This window comes from Mangifera indica, chromosome 8 (genome assembly GCF_011075055.1).
Source record: "Mangifera indica cultivar Alphonso chromosome 8, CATAS_Mindica_2.1, whole genome shotgun sequence".
Taxonomy (NCBI): Eukaryota; Viridiplantae; Streptophyta; class Magnoliopsida; order Sapindales; family Anacardiaceae; genus Mangifera; species Mangifera indica.
In genome coordinates this window covers 3,669,098-3,684,815 of record NC_058144.1, presented here as the reverse complement: position 1 = coordinate 3,684,815, position 15,718 = coordinate 3,669,098, and the positions used below count along the sequence as shown (strand labels likewise).

The window sequence follows — 15,718 nt, the reverse complement described above, 5'->3', positions numbered from 1 at the left end:
TATATATATATATATATATATAAAAGAAAGTGTGCATGCAGTTGTTTATATATATTATATGAGGGTGCACGCACTCTGTACGCACTGCACACTGGGCATGCACCGCGCGCACTACGCACACACCGTGTGCACCACACCTTCCTTCCAACGCCTACAGCTACAGGGTTGGGAGGGTATTTTTGGAGTTACACAAAAATTTATTTATAAAAATAAAACTACTATGTATTTACCTAAAAAGATATAAACAAAAATTTTTTTATCTATTTTAATTAATATCCCTATTATTTATTTTTATAACGACCATTAATTCAAATTTTATATGTCAAATATTGTCTTTTTATTTCAAAAATATATTCACACAGAGAGTGTATTATTCGTCATCCTAAGAACATTTATTAGGGGGAAAAACCGATGTTGTATAGCTTCAGTAATGGTTTTTTTCCCTTTTAAACATGGATCATCTTACAAAAAGAAAAAATGATTGTCACATGTAGATATGGTTAGATTCGAATTAAACTCAATTTAAATATGTCTAAAACAAGTTTAAGCTCAAATTCGAATATAAAAGTTCAATATTTTCAAACTCAAGCTTAAGTTTTGGAGTATTTAACTCATCAATCTCACAAGTTAAAAATTTTGATATAAAATTAGATCATTTTGACTTATATGTATTAAAATGATATTATTTTAATAATGAACTAATTAAAAACTTGATTTGAGCTCGAACCGAACTGGAGCTCAACTCTTTTGAAACAAACCAAGCTTGAGCTCAGTTTCATACAAATCGAATCGAACTTAAACTCAAACTCGATTTGATTCAAATCTAACCTTACATGAAAAGGTGTCAATTTGGCTGGTTCGACTTGAAGCCCAAAAAATGTCTAATTCAATACTATGCATATCGGGTTTGACCTATGGATCTTTCAATCCAGAGCATGGGTTGATTTGATCTTGATTGATATTATTCACATAATATTAAAAAATTATTTAATTAATCACTATAACATTAAAAATTAATTTTTTTATTAAAATTAATAGACCAATCCCTTAAAGGTTCAGCTCCATATATATTGAGTCGGAGTGTAGACTTTTTACATTCCATAGGTCAATTCAATTCGATCGTAAATCTGATAGATTGCACCAAAGCCTACCCATGAACACCTCTAGTTCACTTGTAACATTTTTCAGGGGGAATTATAATAAATTCCTAAAACTAAGGAGTGTTAAGCGAAAATGCCTAAAACTCTAACGATTAAGCAAAAATGCTCTCAATTTGGGAAAGGACCAAACTGTCTTTATATATAAACCTCATATTTCCCACAAATTTACTATTCAAATTCAAAGAAATTTTGGATCTCCCACAGACGTAATAGGTTTTTGTCTTTTCGTGTTTTTCGACAATTGAAAATGACAAATAAAGATAATACATCATCTCACTTCTTGTTTGAATCAATTTATTGTTAGGAATATTGAGATTTGAGGGGGATTTTAAAGTTTGAATTTTTAGGGTTTCGATTTTGAACAATACATAAAATGATTTGATTCTTAGTTGTTTTGTTTGAATTTCTTGAGGGGTTTTATGTTATTAAATGTGTAGATTTGATTTTTGTTGAAATTTAAAGCTAAAATGACAATTTTTAGCCGAAAAATAGGTTAGATCTGTTGGCACTATGATAATCTCCTACGAGCGCCTGTGGGGTAGAGAAATTTAGCGTTTTCAAAATTTTAGGGGGAGAGGGAAGAAGGGGAGACCCATGGGGTCCGTGGGAAATTTTACACTAAATCGTGGGGCAATCGTGAAAACCTTGGGTTGGGTGAAAATTGACTTTTTTTAAACTATAGGGTTTGTAAGAGGTTAGAAAATTGATAAGGGGGCAAGGAAAAAATATTGGATTTGTTAAAAGTGGAAAATTTATAAGAGAGTAAATTGATATTTTTCACTCCTAAAGTTTTTCAATATATAGTTTTTGAATTTCATATTTGTTTAGGGTTTTTTATATGTAGTTTTCAAATTTGACATCTATCTTTTTATTTTTGTGTTTTTTAGACTCGTTTTACGATGTAATTACGAAATTTCAGATCAATTTTTTTGTTTTTTCACTTCTAAATTATTTGAACATGTAATTTTGAAAATTCAGATCCGTTTTTTCAAATTTCCGATCAATTTTTTTATTATTGACATTCTAGGTTATTTTAACATATAAAATTCGAATTTCAGTTTCGATTTTTTTATTTTTGTCATTTTAGGATATATCGACTCGTACTTTTTTGATTTTCAAGCGATTTTTTGATTATTAACATTATTTGGTGTTTCAACGTACCAAATTTGAATTTGAATTTCGATTTTTTGAATTTTGTTATTTTAGTATATATCGACTCATACTTTTCAAATTTTCAAGAGAATTTTCTATTATTGACATTCTAGGATATTTCAATATATACAATTCGAATTTCAATTCCGTTTTTCTAATTTCTACAATTTTAAGATTTTTGGTTTTTTACGTTATAGGGTATTTCTACGTGTAGATTTCAAATTTTATTTTTATTTTTCAATATTTGTCAATTTATTATATGCCGACTTGTATTTTTTCATTTAATCCCCTATAATTATCTAATATTTCATTTAACACTCTTATATGTTGTCTTGTATCAAAATGCATCTATCTATTTATAACATTTCATTTAAAATGTTCTTACAATGTTTAATATCAAAATACCTCTCATATTTTTATAACATTTTTTTAGGTCTCCATAATTATTTAACACTTCATTTAACATATTTGTATATTGTTTTGTATCAGAATATATCTATTTATTCTTAACATGTTATTTAAATCTTTTATATATTATCAAAATGTCTTATATTTTTATAATATTTCATTTAACTCTTCAATTATTATCAAATATCAAAATACCTTCTTTACATGACGTATAAACTAAATTTAATAAATAAAATTAAGTTTTGAGTTAAGATTCATATAAATAATTTTTTTTTACGAATTAATTTTTTCGATTCGAATTAAAAAATATAAACTTTTTCTTTTCGAATGAACTCATAGTAATTGATATTACGTAAAAATGAGAATGAAAGTGAATGTTTAAGTGATATAAAAATGATATATAATGAGTGTGAGAGTGAGAGAGTTTATATAGATATGATGAAAAGTAATTTTGATATTTAAAAAATTAGGATATTTTTACTTAGAAATAGAAAAAATAGATATTTTTATTTAATAAAAAGATAAAATAGGTATTTAATATAATTTTTCCGTTTTTCGGTGTTGCATTCTATTATATACTTTCCTGTTTTACAATATTATAATATTAGTATAAATCCAAAAAATCATATCACGCACGCTTCGGCATTTCGAATGTGTATAGTTCATTTTCATTTAAAGTTATTTTATTTTAGGTACTAACAATAATAATGTAATCAATATTTATCTTATCTAGGAGGCCAAAAGATTTATTCTCACCAAAGTTCAGTCAAAACTCAAATTCCTATTTGTTAAAGCTTCAAAAATTAAAATATTTACGAATCAATTATTAAAATTAACATAATTAATTAGTTATATAGATAAAATAAGTATTTAATTAATAATATTAAAAAATATAAAAATTAATATTATTTCCTCTTCTTAGTTTAAAATTTTAATAATTTTATCTCAAGAGTAAATTTTAAAAAGTTACATTTCTCCCTCGAGTTTGTATTTTTTTCCTACATCTTCGGCTACTAAACTTTGGCCATGAATCGATGACTCCAGATGCCTATATAATTTCCTAAAACACTTTTCAAATCTGTAAAAATGATGTATTTTTATTGGTCTGAAAATGCAATGAAGCATGGAAGCAATAAAATATGCCATATAATTTACCTACTAATATGCAAAGCCAGTGATTCCAGATGCCTAGAGTACTGAAATACATGTAATTATAAACACAGCCTTGTTTCAGCAAGAAGTGAACAGAAGACCTATTGACTATTTATAGCACAAGGTCAAAGTGCTGGTGCACAACTGCACATAACCATTTTGTAACTTCAATGAGACTCAGAGGCCTTCACCCATGGTGTTAAAAAGCAATAAAAATTGCTCCCACAGCCAACTGCACACAGCTGAGAATGCCAAATCGCAATCTGATATCATGCAGTTTCAGCCATTGAGTTAATTAGGAGCTTATAACCTTCTGGTACTGCTGTCTGTGTCAGCACACATCGTGTCAATGCAGGGACATCAGAATTTAGGTCAAGAAACCTTGCCAAAAACAGCAATAAATGGAAATCTGAAATTCGCTTGACTAAAGGGATATTCGGTGACCGGTCCAGATGATTCTTAAGTGCCCTCATTGTTACTCGGGTGTTCCGGTTCTCAATGGGAAAAGTACATGAAAGAGGGCCCTGTACCAAAAAAAAGGTAATTACAATGGCAACAGGATGTGTCAAATTACAACATTTCAGTTTGCAACATCAAAAAGAACCAGTTCCATCTCTACAGAAACTAAGTAACCACTCATGCAAGCCAGGGCTCTATAAATACATAAATCAACAATAAATATTAAACCAGAGGCTCTTCAAATTACTCTAGAAATAATAATAAAATTTTACCTGAGAAGCGACCCTAACCTAAACCTAAGGAAGGCTTAGAACCTCATATATAGTGTCACACTAGGTTTCTCCACTAAGGGAACACCTGACTTTGTAGCCAACCTGGGGTAGAGAATACCATCTCTATTATAATGCTTATTCCTATTAAGCCTACGTCACACTAATGCATAATTGAAGTCAAGATATCCATTAACTGGAAAACAAAAATAACATTACACTTTAGAGTTTAGACTGTATAATAGTTTGCCTAAAGATAGATTTAAGATATTAGTGAAGCTTGCTCTAATCTTTCAGATCGGATAGTCAGTCACTAATTTACAGATGCCTATCAATGTTAAATCGCCATTACACCAAAAGTTGCTGATTAAATGTTGAAGACTAAATGAAATGTCAACTCTCGGTTCCTGTCTTAACTCATAAGAGAAAGGGAACAACAAAACATTCGAACTTTAGATGCCAATTCATTTATTGAACAACCATGTTCCACAGAGAAACAATATATAACTGAAACTACGACTCAAATAAAACCTAAGTGGACTCAAATGAACAACATATCACAACTTCATAGGAAAGAAAGATTCACGAGCAACATGTCAGAGCAACCAAGGTTAGAACAATGACTCAAAACTCTCAGGTAAAAAAAAAAAAAAAAAGCCATGCTAAAAAAATTACAAAGCTGACAGTGCTTAGTCCAAAGCATTCCAAGAGAAGATTAACACACCACATATGACCCTAACTTAATCTCAAGTTTCAATTCTTCTATTTCCCTTGCTATCTATATAAAAAAAAAAACTACCCTAACATATAACGTGCACATATAAGTTATTAGTTAAGTAATACACAATCTAATATCTTTAATCAGCAAGTTAAGAGTAATTCAATGAAAGAAAAATGCACCTGGTGATCCAAAATTTTAACAACCACCAAGAAAAAATCATTATCAACCTCCTTAACATCTTTCACTCCAACAACCACATCCTTCTTCATCTTCGATAATTTGGGATCATCACCTTCCGAAATCTCAGTCTCAAACCATCCCTCCTTAAACAACCTAACGCACATATCACTCATTTGAAACGCTTCAAAATGAATTGCTGCAGTTCCATCCTCATTCACCTCCAACTTAACCACTGCCGTTACCCACTCCTCCATATCGCTTTCCGCGTGATACTCAACCGCCTGCAAAACGTCCCTGTTCGATAAAGTGTAATCCTTTTTATTCTGCATTATCGTTTGTGTGAAAATAAATCCTACTTTCTTCATTCCTAATCCAGCAGCAATCCCATCCACCAACTTCTCCTCCTCCGGATCACGTAACATATAAAGCACCTCCTCCGTACCCTGCTGTGGCGGCTCATAGATGAAATTCACCTCCACCTTTTTATCTTCCGACACCGTTCCGTACATGAATCCCCCGCGTTTGACCGCGAACGCCAGTGATTCGTTAACGTAATGCTGAAAAGCATCGGCGCAATCGCGGTCGAAAGAGACAGATTCACAATGCGGATTTTCCTGCCGCGTGACTCGCATCTGTTTCGCAATCAGGTCGTCCATGGTCATCTTGCGGCCGAAAGATCCAGCCGGGTGGAACGTAGGGCCCTTGATGCTGCGTTCTCCTTCATAAGACAAAAAAATAATTGAGCCGTGGGAGATATTTAGAGAAGATAACGGTGTGTCTGGGTTGGACATATCAGCGAATTTCTGGAGATCGGACGGTGATTTCGCTAACAATAGGTTTTGGTTAGTCGAAAGTGTTTGATTTTGAACAGGGATTTGGAGCTGGGATTGGATTGTGGTTTTGAGCTGTGATACTGTGATGTTTGCGCCGTCGATTGTGACGCGTTCAAGGCCATCTCTGCTGCGGATGCGAAGCAGCATGTTTAGTCGAGAGTTAGATGTATTCAGATTGAAATTTGAGTGGGAATTTAATAATTTACAGAGAGCAAGTACCTAGAGTGAATTGTCGGAATTTTGTGAGAGAAGCCTCTGCAGCTTCGGGATTTCTTGGGAATAAAGACTGGAAGAAGGTAAAGATGAATTATAGATGACCTTTTCGGATTCAGATTTTTTTGTTGTGTAAGTAAGAAAAACTCGTCCCATTCAACTAAGGATTCAGATTCACATTAACCGAGGAGTCTTCAGTGCATATCGTTATGAAACGGATCGTTTTGATAATGGACTCAGAGTCCTAGTTCTATTAGTTGATGGACTCCTTGTTGATTTAGGCTTTTACAGATTTTTTAAAGATTTTTTTTTTTCAAACGAATTAATTTGTATTGAGATTTAACTGAACATATCAAATTGATAAAATCTAAAATTTAATAATTAGTCTTATAATTATTAAACCAAATAATTTAAAACCTCTTAAAGTGGTTTTCAATGATATTTTTAACCAACATATGAGAATCAATACAAAATTACCTTTATGCCTTTGTACGTAACAAAATTCTTTAACAAAAGCAGATGATGGGTGTATAAATGGACTTTATAAATTTAAGGATGAAGTTTTGTTAGTACATCATAATTTGGGTGAAAAATATTTCTTTGCCTTATTCTTAACATTTACAATCACTATGAATGATAACCGGCTTACAGATATATGCAATCAATTATGAAATCCCTAAAACCTAAAACTCACCAATCAATCACAGTAATGACATAGATAATCAATTAACACCACTAGACCTTTTTTTTTTTTTCTCTCCCCATTGGTGCCGAGAAGAACCCCCATAGCACCCATTCGCTTCATCAATTGCGCAACTCAATGAAGAACTTGGAAATTATATTTGTTGCACCCTTATCTGTTAAAAGGGCGACATCGGATTGGAAGAGACCCTTGTTCTGTTTAAGACTAACATAGTAATGAGTATCAAAATCTAGGGAATTTTCAGGGTCCATGTGGACTGTGGTTGTTGTGTCGCTAAGGTTCAGACATTTGGTGTTCAAGAATTCCACATAGGCTGGGTCCAGTGAAGGGTCTTTATCTCCTTTTAACCCTTTTCCTATGAAATTGTAGAACGCATTGCTTAGCTTGTCGTTGGGTTTAACAAAATTGAGGCATCCCTCATGTGCAATAGAAAATGAAATTACAGGTGGTCGTGAAAATGCAATCTGAGAAGTTTGGCCGGCAAACTTGAACATATTTCAAGTCATATCTCTAACAATGTCTTCAGCAAGACCATAGGTTTTTTTGTAGAATTTCTTCTTTTGATTACCTCTTTGACAAACACTGTTAAAACTAAAGACAATTACACATTAACAAAACAAACTCGTCTTTAACTTCGATCTCAATCTAACTGTCTTTATTAAAGAAATGTAATTGATTCTACTCGAAATCTCTTGCATTGCACTAGATTCACATGCCACTCAAATTCTTCATCAGCTTTTTGTTACTTATTTAAAATTGAGTTGAAAATTTGTCTCTCTCAGCAATCAAACAATACATTCTACTAAATCAAGGTAAATAAAAAAAGTAGCATTAACACAACATTTTTTTACTGCTAAGATTCAACATAAGCCTACATTCGTGGAACCAAACCCAACTCTCAAATACAAAATAAAATTAACATAATTTTCTATATTCGCTTGAATAATTTATAAACTCTTCTATGACAACAGTTTTTTTTATATATGAAATATTTTGAGTATTTTTACTTTTGATTGTTCAACTGCCTCTTGAACTTTCAAATTGAAATTCTTTCAATTTTTGATCTTGAAATCCCTTCAAACATTAATCACATATTTGCATTTCACGATTTGAACAAATAAAATTAACTTACATGATGAAAAGTAGAAACAAATAGAGAAGAAAAATTTAAAAAAAAAATTATTAAATTTCTTTTTTATAGATTTAAAACAAATAAATAAAATAAAATAAAATCAATAGCACTATGTCTGAGTCTGGCAGGAAAAAGAAAAACCTAGGGTGGTAACTATCAAATTAATCTCTGTTTACCACAGTCACAACTAGTAATTCAAATTCAAATAGTGGCTTTTTGGAGGGAGAACCCCCATTGGATTGGAATATTGGATGGTACGCTGTAGTCCCGTTGTGGATTTTTCGTGGGACCATGGGACCCATACGGCGATCCATGTTCTTGTCTTTTGTCTCCCACAACGAACGTATGCTTACTGTCTACGATTTTATTTTTTTAATATTATATTGAGGATCGAAATCATTCAGTCTGGGCTGCTCCCTCTGCTCGCCTCGGTTTTTTAATACAATACGCAGGCTCTCAGCATGGCATTGATTCTTGTTATACTGGAAAGACAATATTACCCTTCAGTTTCAAAATATTATCCTCATCAAAATGGAATAGGTTTGAGACCGCAAGTGTCCAATCAAGATATAAATCCTGAATTATTCTGTATAATAATTATAAATTAATAAAAGAATATTGAAATTTTATTTATTTAATATAATTAATTTATTTTTAAAAAATATTTAATTTAAATAGAATTTTTTTGATAAAAAATTTGACATATATATAAATAAAATTATATATATAAATTTATATATAAATAATGATATATTATTATGTAATTAGATATTATCTTATTTTTATTTTTTATTATTTATTTATATAATAATATGTTATTATTTATACATAAAAATTGTATAATTATATGTAAAAGTGACCGGGAGACTTTGCTATTTTGGGAATAGAAGAGGGGAATATAAAAAATTAGACAAGATTTGGTTAATTGCAAGTGTAAATAAAATAAAATAATAATAATAATAATAATAATAATAATTATTATTATTATTATTATTAGAAAATTAATTTATGGGAATTATTAACACTCCAGTCCAGGCGGCTCTCATCTAGGGCTGGATTCGAGCCGAGCCAGCTCGGGCTCGAGCTCGGCTCGGCTCGGTTCGAGCCCGAAACGAGTCGGGCTCAGCTCGGCTCGAGCCGAGCCCGAGCTGGCTCGGTATATTTTTTTAAAATTTTTTTTATATAAAACGGCGTCGTTTTGATTTTTATATATATACAAAACGGTGTCGTTTTGATATAAAAAACGAGCCGAGTTAAGCCGTTACCGAGCCGAACTGAAAACGAGCCGAACTCGAGCCAAACTCGAGCTGGCCCTCAAAAAGCCGAGCCGAGCCCGAGCTGGCTGCGAGCCGAGCCCGAGCTGGCTGCGAGCCGAGCTCGGCTCGGCTCGAATCCAGCCCTACTCTCATCAAACTAACGTTTACACAAATATGTTGGGAATACAAAAAGGAAATGAAAATGATTCCATCATTATATTGGAAATTATTCATTATTTCATTCACCAAACTGTAATTATGGCATCAAACTACCAAATTAAATTGAACCCCACATAGTCATGTTCACTTCTGAGCAAAATTTAAAACAAGCTACATAATTTTTTACCATTTATTGTGTGGTTAATATTTATTACCAAGTTTTTCATAATTATGGATTTATTAGAAAGAAGAAAGTTTGATTATGTCCTTATATTTCCGGTTATTAATCATTTTTCACTACAGGTTAAAAAATTCAACAGTAAATAATTTGTTAGAAAATAATATTACAATTTATTAATTTATTTATATTATATTATGAATTTAAAATGGAAATTGGGATTTAAAGCAGCGAGGAGTCACAAGTGTCATATTGTAAAGTGGCATTCTTGATATAAACGGGAAAGAGAAGGTTAAATAAGAAAAGCGGAGCTGATAAAGTGAAAGTCATGAGAAAATTTGAAACTTGTGGCCGTTTGAAGTACAAACTCCGAAGTCTGAAACTTGAAAACCCCACCCAACATAAATCCAATCCAACCATAAAACTAACTCAACCTGAAATTTAAATTCTTTTCTCGCTTAAACCCAACGAACAACTATTGCAAAAGGGAGATTGATCTTGAAGAATGACAGGGCTGGTAATGGTGAGAGTTGGATGTGGTGGCGGTGGTGGTGGTGGTGGTGGTGGTGGTAAAGGAAACAAAGGAACGAGAAGCCGTTATGAAGAACAGAACCAGCTCTCATTGGCGGAAGTTCTTATAGCGGCTCTGAAAAAGTCTATGATGGCTTGCCATCTTGATAGAGATGTAGATGTTATCTCAACGGTTGATAATATGGAGATTGGGTGGCCTACCAATGTAGAACACATAGCACACGTCACCTTTGATCCCTTCAATGGCTTTCTTGGTCTTCCTGTTGAGTTCGAAGTTGAAGTTCCATGTCAAGTTCCAAGTGCCAGGTACTTCTTTCGTTATTTTTTATGCTTCTTGTTCAATTTTGAATTAGTGTACGTCTTGGTTCTTTTAATCTTGTTTGCTGGTGTATTCTTTGGAGTGTTTGAAATTTGAACTTCTCCTTCGCATGTACGGACGCACAAAAACATGCCTTTAAATGAGTCGTAATGTAGTTCCATGGTGAAATTTGATTCTTCTACCTCGTGATGATTGGATTCTGAACTATAAGACACCTTGGAGAGGTTAATCATACACCGTTTTCGAAGCCCTAAACCTTCTTTTGGCTGCTGCAAACTTCAGCTGAATATAGGGACTAAGTATAACTTCTGCTCAATGTATTTTATTTAATCAAATTTAGTTTATAAGAAGATACAGTTTAATCCCAACCTCATTGTTATGATGAGTTCGAGACAGCCCATATTCAAGATTAACAGCTTTGCTCTTTCCCAATTATTCATTTTCTATGTAGCGAAAAGAATGAAATTTAGGTCCACAGTAGTTCTGCTAGTTTTAATGGTATTATTAATCATCATATGGTCCATTATTTTTAACGGGCATCTTGTTCATGGTCTTGTCTCTCGACTATCATATTTTGCAGTGCTAGTGTGTTTGGCGTCTCAGCGGAATCAATGCAATGCTCTTTTGATTCAAGGGGGAATAGTGTCCCAACCATTCTCTTGCTGATGCAGGAACGTTTATACTCACAAGGAGGCCTTAAGGTGCTTGATGTTAACTTTTCATATTAGATAACGTTTATGCAAAATGAGCACTGAGTTAGTCACCGTATTTTTGTGTGTCTTTGTAGGCAGAGGGAATTTTCCGAATCAACCCTGAGAATAGTCAGGAGGAGCATGTGAGAGACCAGCTGAACAGGGGCGTTGTGCCAGACAATATTGACGTCCATTGTCTGGCTGGCCTTATAAAGGCCTGGTTCCGAGAACTTCCATCAGGAGTGCTGGATGGACTATCACCAGAACAAGTTCTTGATTGCAACACAGAAGAAGAATCTGTTGAGCTTGTGAAGCAATTGAGACCAACTGAGGCTGCATTGCTCAATTGGGCTGTTGAGCTAATGGCTGATGTTGTGGAAGAAGAGGAATCCAACAAAATGAATGCCAGAAACATTGCCATGGTTTTTGCTCCTAATATGACACAGGTTATAAGTTTTCGTCTATCTTAGCTATGTAAAAATGTATTTCCTGTTTTCAAATGACAGGTCATACCACAAAAGAAGTTTTGCAAGATGTTCATCTTAGCTATGTAAAAATGCAAGATGTTCATCTTAATTAATGAGACAATGAAATTGAAAATTTTGCTAAGTGTTTCTGCTTCTTGACCAGATGTCTGATCCATTGACGGCTTTGATGCATGCTGTTCAAGTGATGAACTTGCTCAAGACCCTAATTACCAAAAGTCTGAGGGAACGTGAAGATACAGAAACTGGAGGATATTCGCCAATGTCATCACATTCATCTGATCGGGAAACTGATGAGGAATATGATAGTCAGCAAGAGATGAATAGCAGCTGTGAATTGAGGGGGCCAACATCAGAATATGATGATAATGCACATTACAGCCACAGTAGTGGAGATGAAGATGAAACTGAGCCACTGGGTGAAATAGAAGAATGCTTCTTGAGGCAATTGGATGAGAACAAAAATATCCCAAATGGTGGTTGCTTAAAGCAGCCAATGGGTGATTTGCAGGGAGAGTATGCAAGTTCCAGAAATTTCTCTGGGTTCACTCCTGAGTCTGGTATATCTTTTACTGATAGCAAAAATGAGAACTCTAGTTCTTGTTCAAGTGATGCAGAAGACTCAAGGACAAGTTTGATTGCTGTAGAACAAAAAACCAACAAAACGAGCCCATCAAAAGGCAATGAAAACACTAAGGATGTGGAGATGGTAGAGAAATTAGTGGAGTCAGCATCAATCACGTGTGTGCAATAAATCGGTCATATCATTCTGACGGCTAGGATAAATTGCCCATTTTGTTTTTCTTGCTCTCTCTTCAATCGGATGGTTGTATCTGTACATTGACATTGCTTGAAAATAGGGGGGATTGCTTGAATTGGGGTAGGGTGTGTTTGCTTGTGGTGGATGATTGAGAGAGTCAGTCATGGCTCAGCTTGGGGCTGAACATGTACTATTTCTATGTTGGTGTTTTAGATTGTAAAAGAAATTCATCCCCTGACTTATTTAAGATCGGAATTTAGTATTCCAGAAGTCTATTTGTGGATGATTTCTTAGGGAGTTTGACCTTGTCATGCATATTACAGTTGTGTGCTAGTGAATAAGCTAAGCCTCAATTGTATTTGGATCTAATTTATTAAGCTTTTCTATAATTAGAATCAGAACTGTTGACATACTTTCACAAGACTGGCTTTAAAGTTCAAGGGCTTACTAAAAGAGATGCTGATGCACGTTTCAGTCAAATATTTTAATCCATTGATGAACCACTATTAGCTTCTTGCTCACATTTTTATATTCAATATTCCGCACGCTAATAATGCTGGGATTACTATATTTTTGGAATCCAAAGAGCACCTTTCACTTGCCTCCTCTTGCTTTCTTTCTTTCTTTTTTCTCTTCCCTATAATTATATCTAACGTCTCCGTGTTCTTCCTCGTTAAGAAAAATTGGGTATTTGTTTTATATATAATTAGGTATATCGATGATATATTGTTATATAATAAAATAAAAATAAAATAAATTCAATTGTATAATATTATATTCCCAATTATATATTATATATATAATTATTTTTTATTTATTCAATAAAATTATATATACCTATTTTAAATACATAAATATATATATATATATATTTATATATGTCATTTTATGATTCAATGATTTTAAATTAAAAATAAAATAATATTCAGTTATATTATGATACATATATATATATATATACTTATTTTAAGTATTTATATATTACTGCTGTTAATTCTCCTTCCTTGCAATTTAATCCCATAAATAAAATTAACTGCAAACTCAGAAATGAAAAATTGAGTATAGTCAGTAAATTAAATATGTACAGTTTCATTATTTAAAAAGCTGTTTCCGTGCCCCTCCAGCTAACTCCACACCCACTGAAATGATGTTAAAAACGACCCAAAAAACTCAATCCCAGTACGAGAAAAATAAACAAAGAAACCAAGTGAAAACAAAAGCCAGACTTACGATGCCAGACATGTTTCCCAGAACAGCTTGTTCTTCTCTATTTCACTCATTCCTTTTTCAGATGAATCCTTCGATTTCTTGTCTCCAGGAAGACTGTTTTGTCCTTGATTCGACCATGTCTTGTAACTATGAACCTCCTCTCCCTCCTCCACTTCATCATCAACATGTACAGCTTGAACTTGAAAGCCATTATGTATGTAAGAAACAAATGGGAACCCAGAGAAATTGTGGTTACATGATTCAGCATCGTCATTTTTATGGTAAACTGTGGTGGTAGTGTTAGGATCAACAACAACATCAGCCTCTGAGTCACCAGTTGCTTCGACGAAAATATAAGAAGAAACATCAAAAACATTCTTCACGTCCATCTTTTTCAGCCAAGAAGAAGTTTGGATGAATTAGGAACTTTGGTTTGATGACTGCCCCCGTAAGCTCTCTCTACATGACTGAAAGGAATTAAATGGGAAGATCTGGGCGGTGCCTGTCCTGTTCCGACCTGATAAAATTTTAGCAGTGATTTGCTGTTTTGGCTGCACGGGGTCCATTAATCGACTCGCCAATTTAATATAAAGAAAAGACGGAAAGTTCACGTTAAAAGATTCCTGAATCATCATTTCCCACCCAAGGTTTAATTAAATAACCTCTTAGGTTTGAAAAATTCAATACTCACCCACCTATAAAATTTGTTAAAAAATATGTTAAATTTGTTACAATGATAAAAACACTCTCAAACTACTAAATAATGTTTATTCCCAAAATTTTATTTTATATATTTTTATCTCTAATTTATGTAATTTTAATTAAAAATAATTACAAAAATATTATAATTAATTGTCATCAACAAAGTTCATTGCCAATAATATTGAGAATCGCAATGATCGGTGCAATTCTCTACCAAAATTGCATCAAATATTAAAATCACATTGGTTTGATGTGATTTTAACTAAAATTATATTAACGATACAATTTTTTTACTAGAATCATATCAATTTGGTGTGATTATATTGATTCTTTATTTTACTAATGAGTAACAATGAATATCACAAACAAAAATTAATTTCTAAATTTATTTAAGGTGAAATGAACAGATAGAAGAAAAAAAGAATAAGGTATTTAAGATTAAAAGTAATTTGTTTACATTATTATTTGTATGTGATTTTGATAGATGATAGGAAAACGAAAATAATTTTTGTGATCTTAAAGGTGTGAATTTCATTAAACCTTGGGTGGGACATAGTTATTAGAGCTTGAAAGATATGAAAATGACCGGACAAAAATGTGCATCTCTTCTAGAAGGAAATAATAATAAAAAATATATATTATGACTCATATCATAAACATATAGACTGAAACCAGAGTTCTAGAAAGACAGATAGTCCACGTGTCAACATCTTAGACCTTACTTGTTGGGTACCTTAAACTATTTTCATAGTTTATCACATTCCATAGTTCAGCAACTACAAACAAACCCAAACTTGCATGCGTTGACTGAACACAATTAATGGTGTAATTAATTAAAGAAAAGTAATAATTAAGAGATGGTTAAAGGCAATTTCCAGGCAGAAGCAAGAGAGAAAAAAGAAACGCCATCGAATTTTACAAAGTTCAACAAATTCAGCATTGAACAAGACTAGCCTCCACCGTAGAAGGTTTAACCGGTTACTAGTCAATAAAATTCTACACACCCTTTCTTACGACAGAAAATGCAAGTCAAATACTTCCAAAT

The 15,718-nt window shown here is 32.8% G+C and overlaps 3 protein-coding genes across 3 annotated transcripts; 1 reads left to right on the top strand and 2 right to left on the bottom strand.

Moving 5' to 3' along the window:
* Positions 1 to 3,797: 3,797 nt before the first annotated feature.
* On the bottom strand, positions 3,798 to 6,696 carry LOC123224448 (NPL4-like protein 1). The gene is made up of 2 exons (XM_044648103.1): positions 5,501 to 6,696; positions 3,798 to 4,396 (listed from the first exon to the last, which is right to left on the bottom strand). The coding sequence occupies exons 1-2, from the start codon at positions 6,479 to 6,481 to the stop codon at positions 4,142 to 4,144; spliced, it is 1,236 nt and encodes a 411-aa protein (XP_044504038.1). The 5' UTR covers positions 6,482 to 6,696; the 3' UTR covers positions 3,798 to 4,141.
* A 3,643-nt stretch (positions 6,697 to 10,339) lies between these two features.
* On the top strand, positions 10,340 to 13,183 carry LOC123224447 (rho GTPase-activating protein 2-like). Its single transcript, XM_044648102.1, has 4 exons — positions 10,340 to 10,812; positions 11,406 to 11,526; positions 11,613 to 11,963; positions 12,148 to 13,183. Exons 1-4 carry the CDS (start codon positions 10,481 to 10,483, stop codon positions 12,754 to 12,756), a joined length of 1,413 nt encoding a protein of 470 aa, XP_044504037.1. The 5' UTR covers positions 10,340 to 10,480; the 3' UTR covers positions 12,757 to 13,183.
* A 650-nt stretch (positions 13,184 to 13,833) lies between these two features.
* LOC123224446 lies at positions 13,834 to 14,557 on the bottom strand. Its single transcript, XM_044648101.1, has 2 exons — positions 13,993 to 14,557; positions 13,834 to 13,901 (listed from the first exon to the last, which is right to left on the bottom strand). Exons 1-2 carry the CDS (start codon positions 14,358 to 14,360, stop codon positions 13,859 to 13,861), a joined length of 411 nt encoding a protein of 136 aa, XP_044504036.1. The 5' UTR covers positions 14,361 to 14,557; the 3' UTR covers positions 13,834 to 13,858.
* Between the last annotated feature and the right edge of the window lie 1,161 nt (positions 14,558 to 15,718).

What these genes read in the sequence shown, in the direction of transcription:
- LOC123224448 (XM_044648103.1), bottom strand. Translation starts at nt 6,481, where the DNA reads ATGCTGCTTCGCATCCGCAGCAGAGATGGCCTTGAACGCGTCACAATC. An exon ending in TTAAAATTTTGGATCACCAG is followed by an intron (nt 4,397 to 5,500) that starts GTGCATTTTTCT and finishes TTTTTGGTACAG; the next exon opens with GGCCCTCTTTCATGTACTTT.
- LOC123224447 (XM_044648102.1), top strand. Translation starts at nt 10,481, where the DNA reads ATGACAGGGCTGGTAATGGTGAGAGTTGGATGTGGTGGCGGTGGTGGT. An exon ending in TGTCAAGTTCCAAGTGCCAG is followed by an intron (nt 10,813 to 11,405) that starts GTACTTCTTTCG and finishes CATATTTTGCAG; the next exon opens with TGCTAGTGTGTTTGGCGTCT. An exon ending in ACTCACAAGGAGGCCTTAAG is followed by an intron (nt 11,527 to 11,612) that starts GTGCTTGATGTT and finishes GTGTCTTTGTAG; the next exon opens with GCAGAGGGAATTTTCCGAAT.
- LOC123224446 (XM_044648101.1), bottom strand. Translation starts at nt 14,360, where the DNA reads ATGGACGTGAAGAATGTTTTTGATGTTTCTTCTTATATTTTCGTCGAA. An exon ending in TGGGAAACATGTCTGGCATC is followed by an intron (nt 13,902 to 13,992) that starts GTAAGTCTGGCT and finishes ACATCATTTCAG; the next exon opens with TGGGTGTGGAGTTAGCTGGA.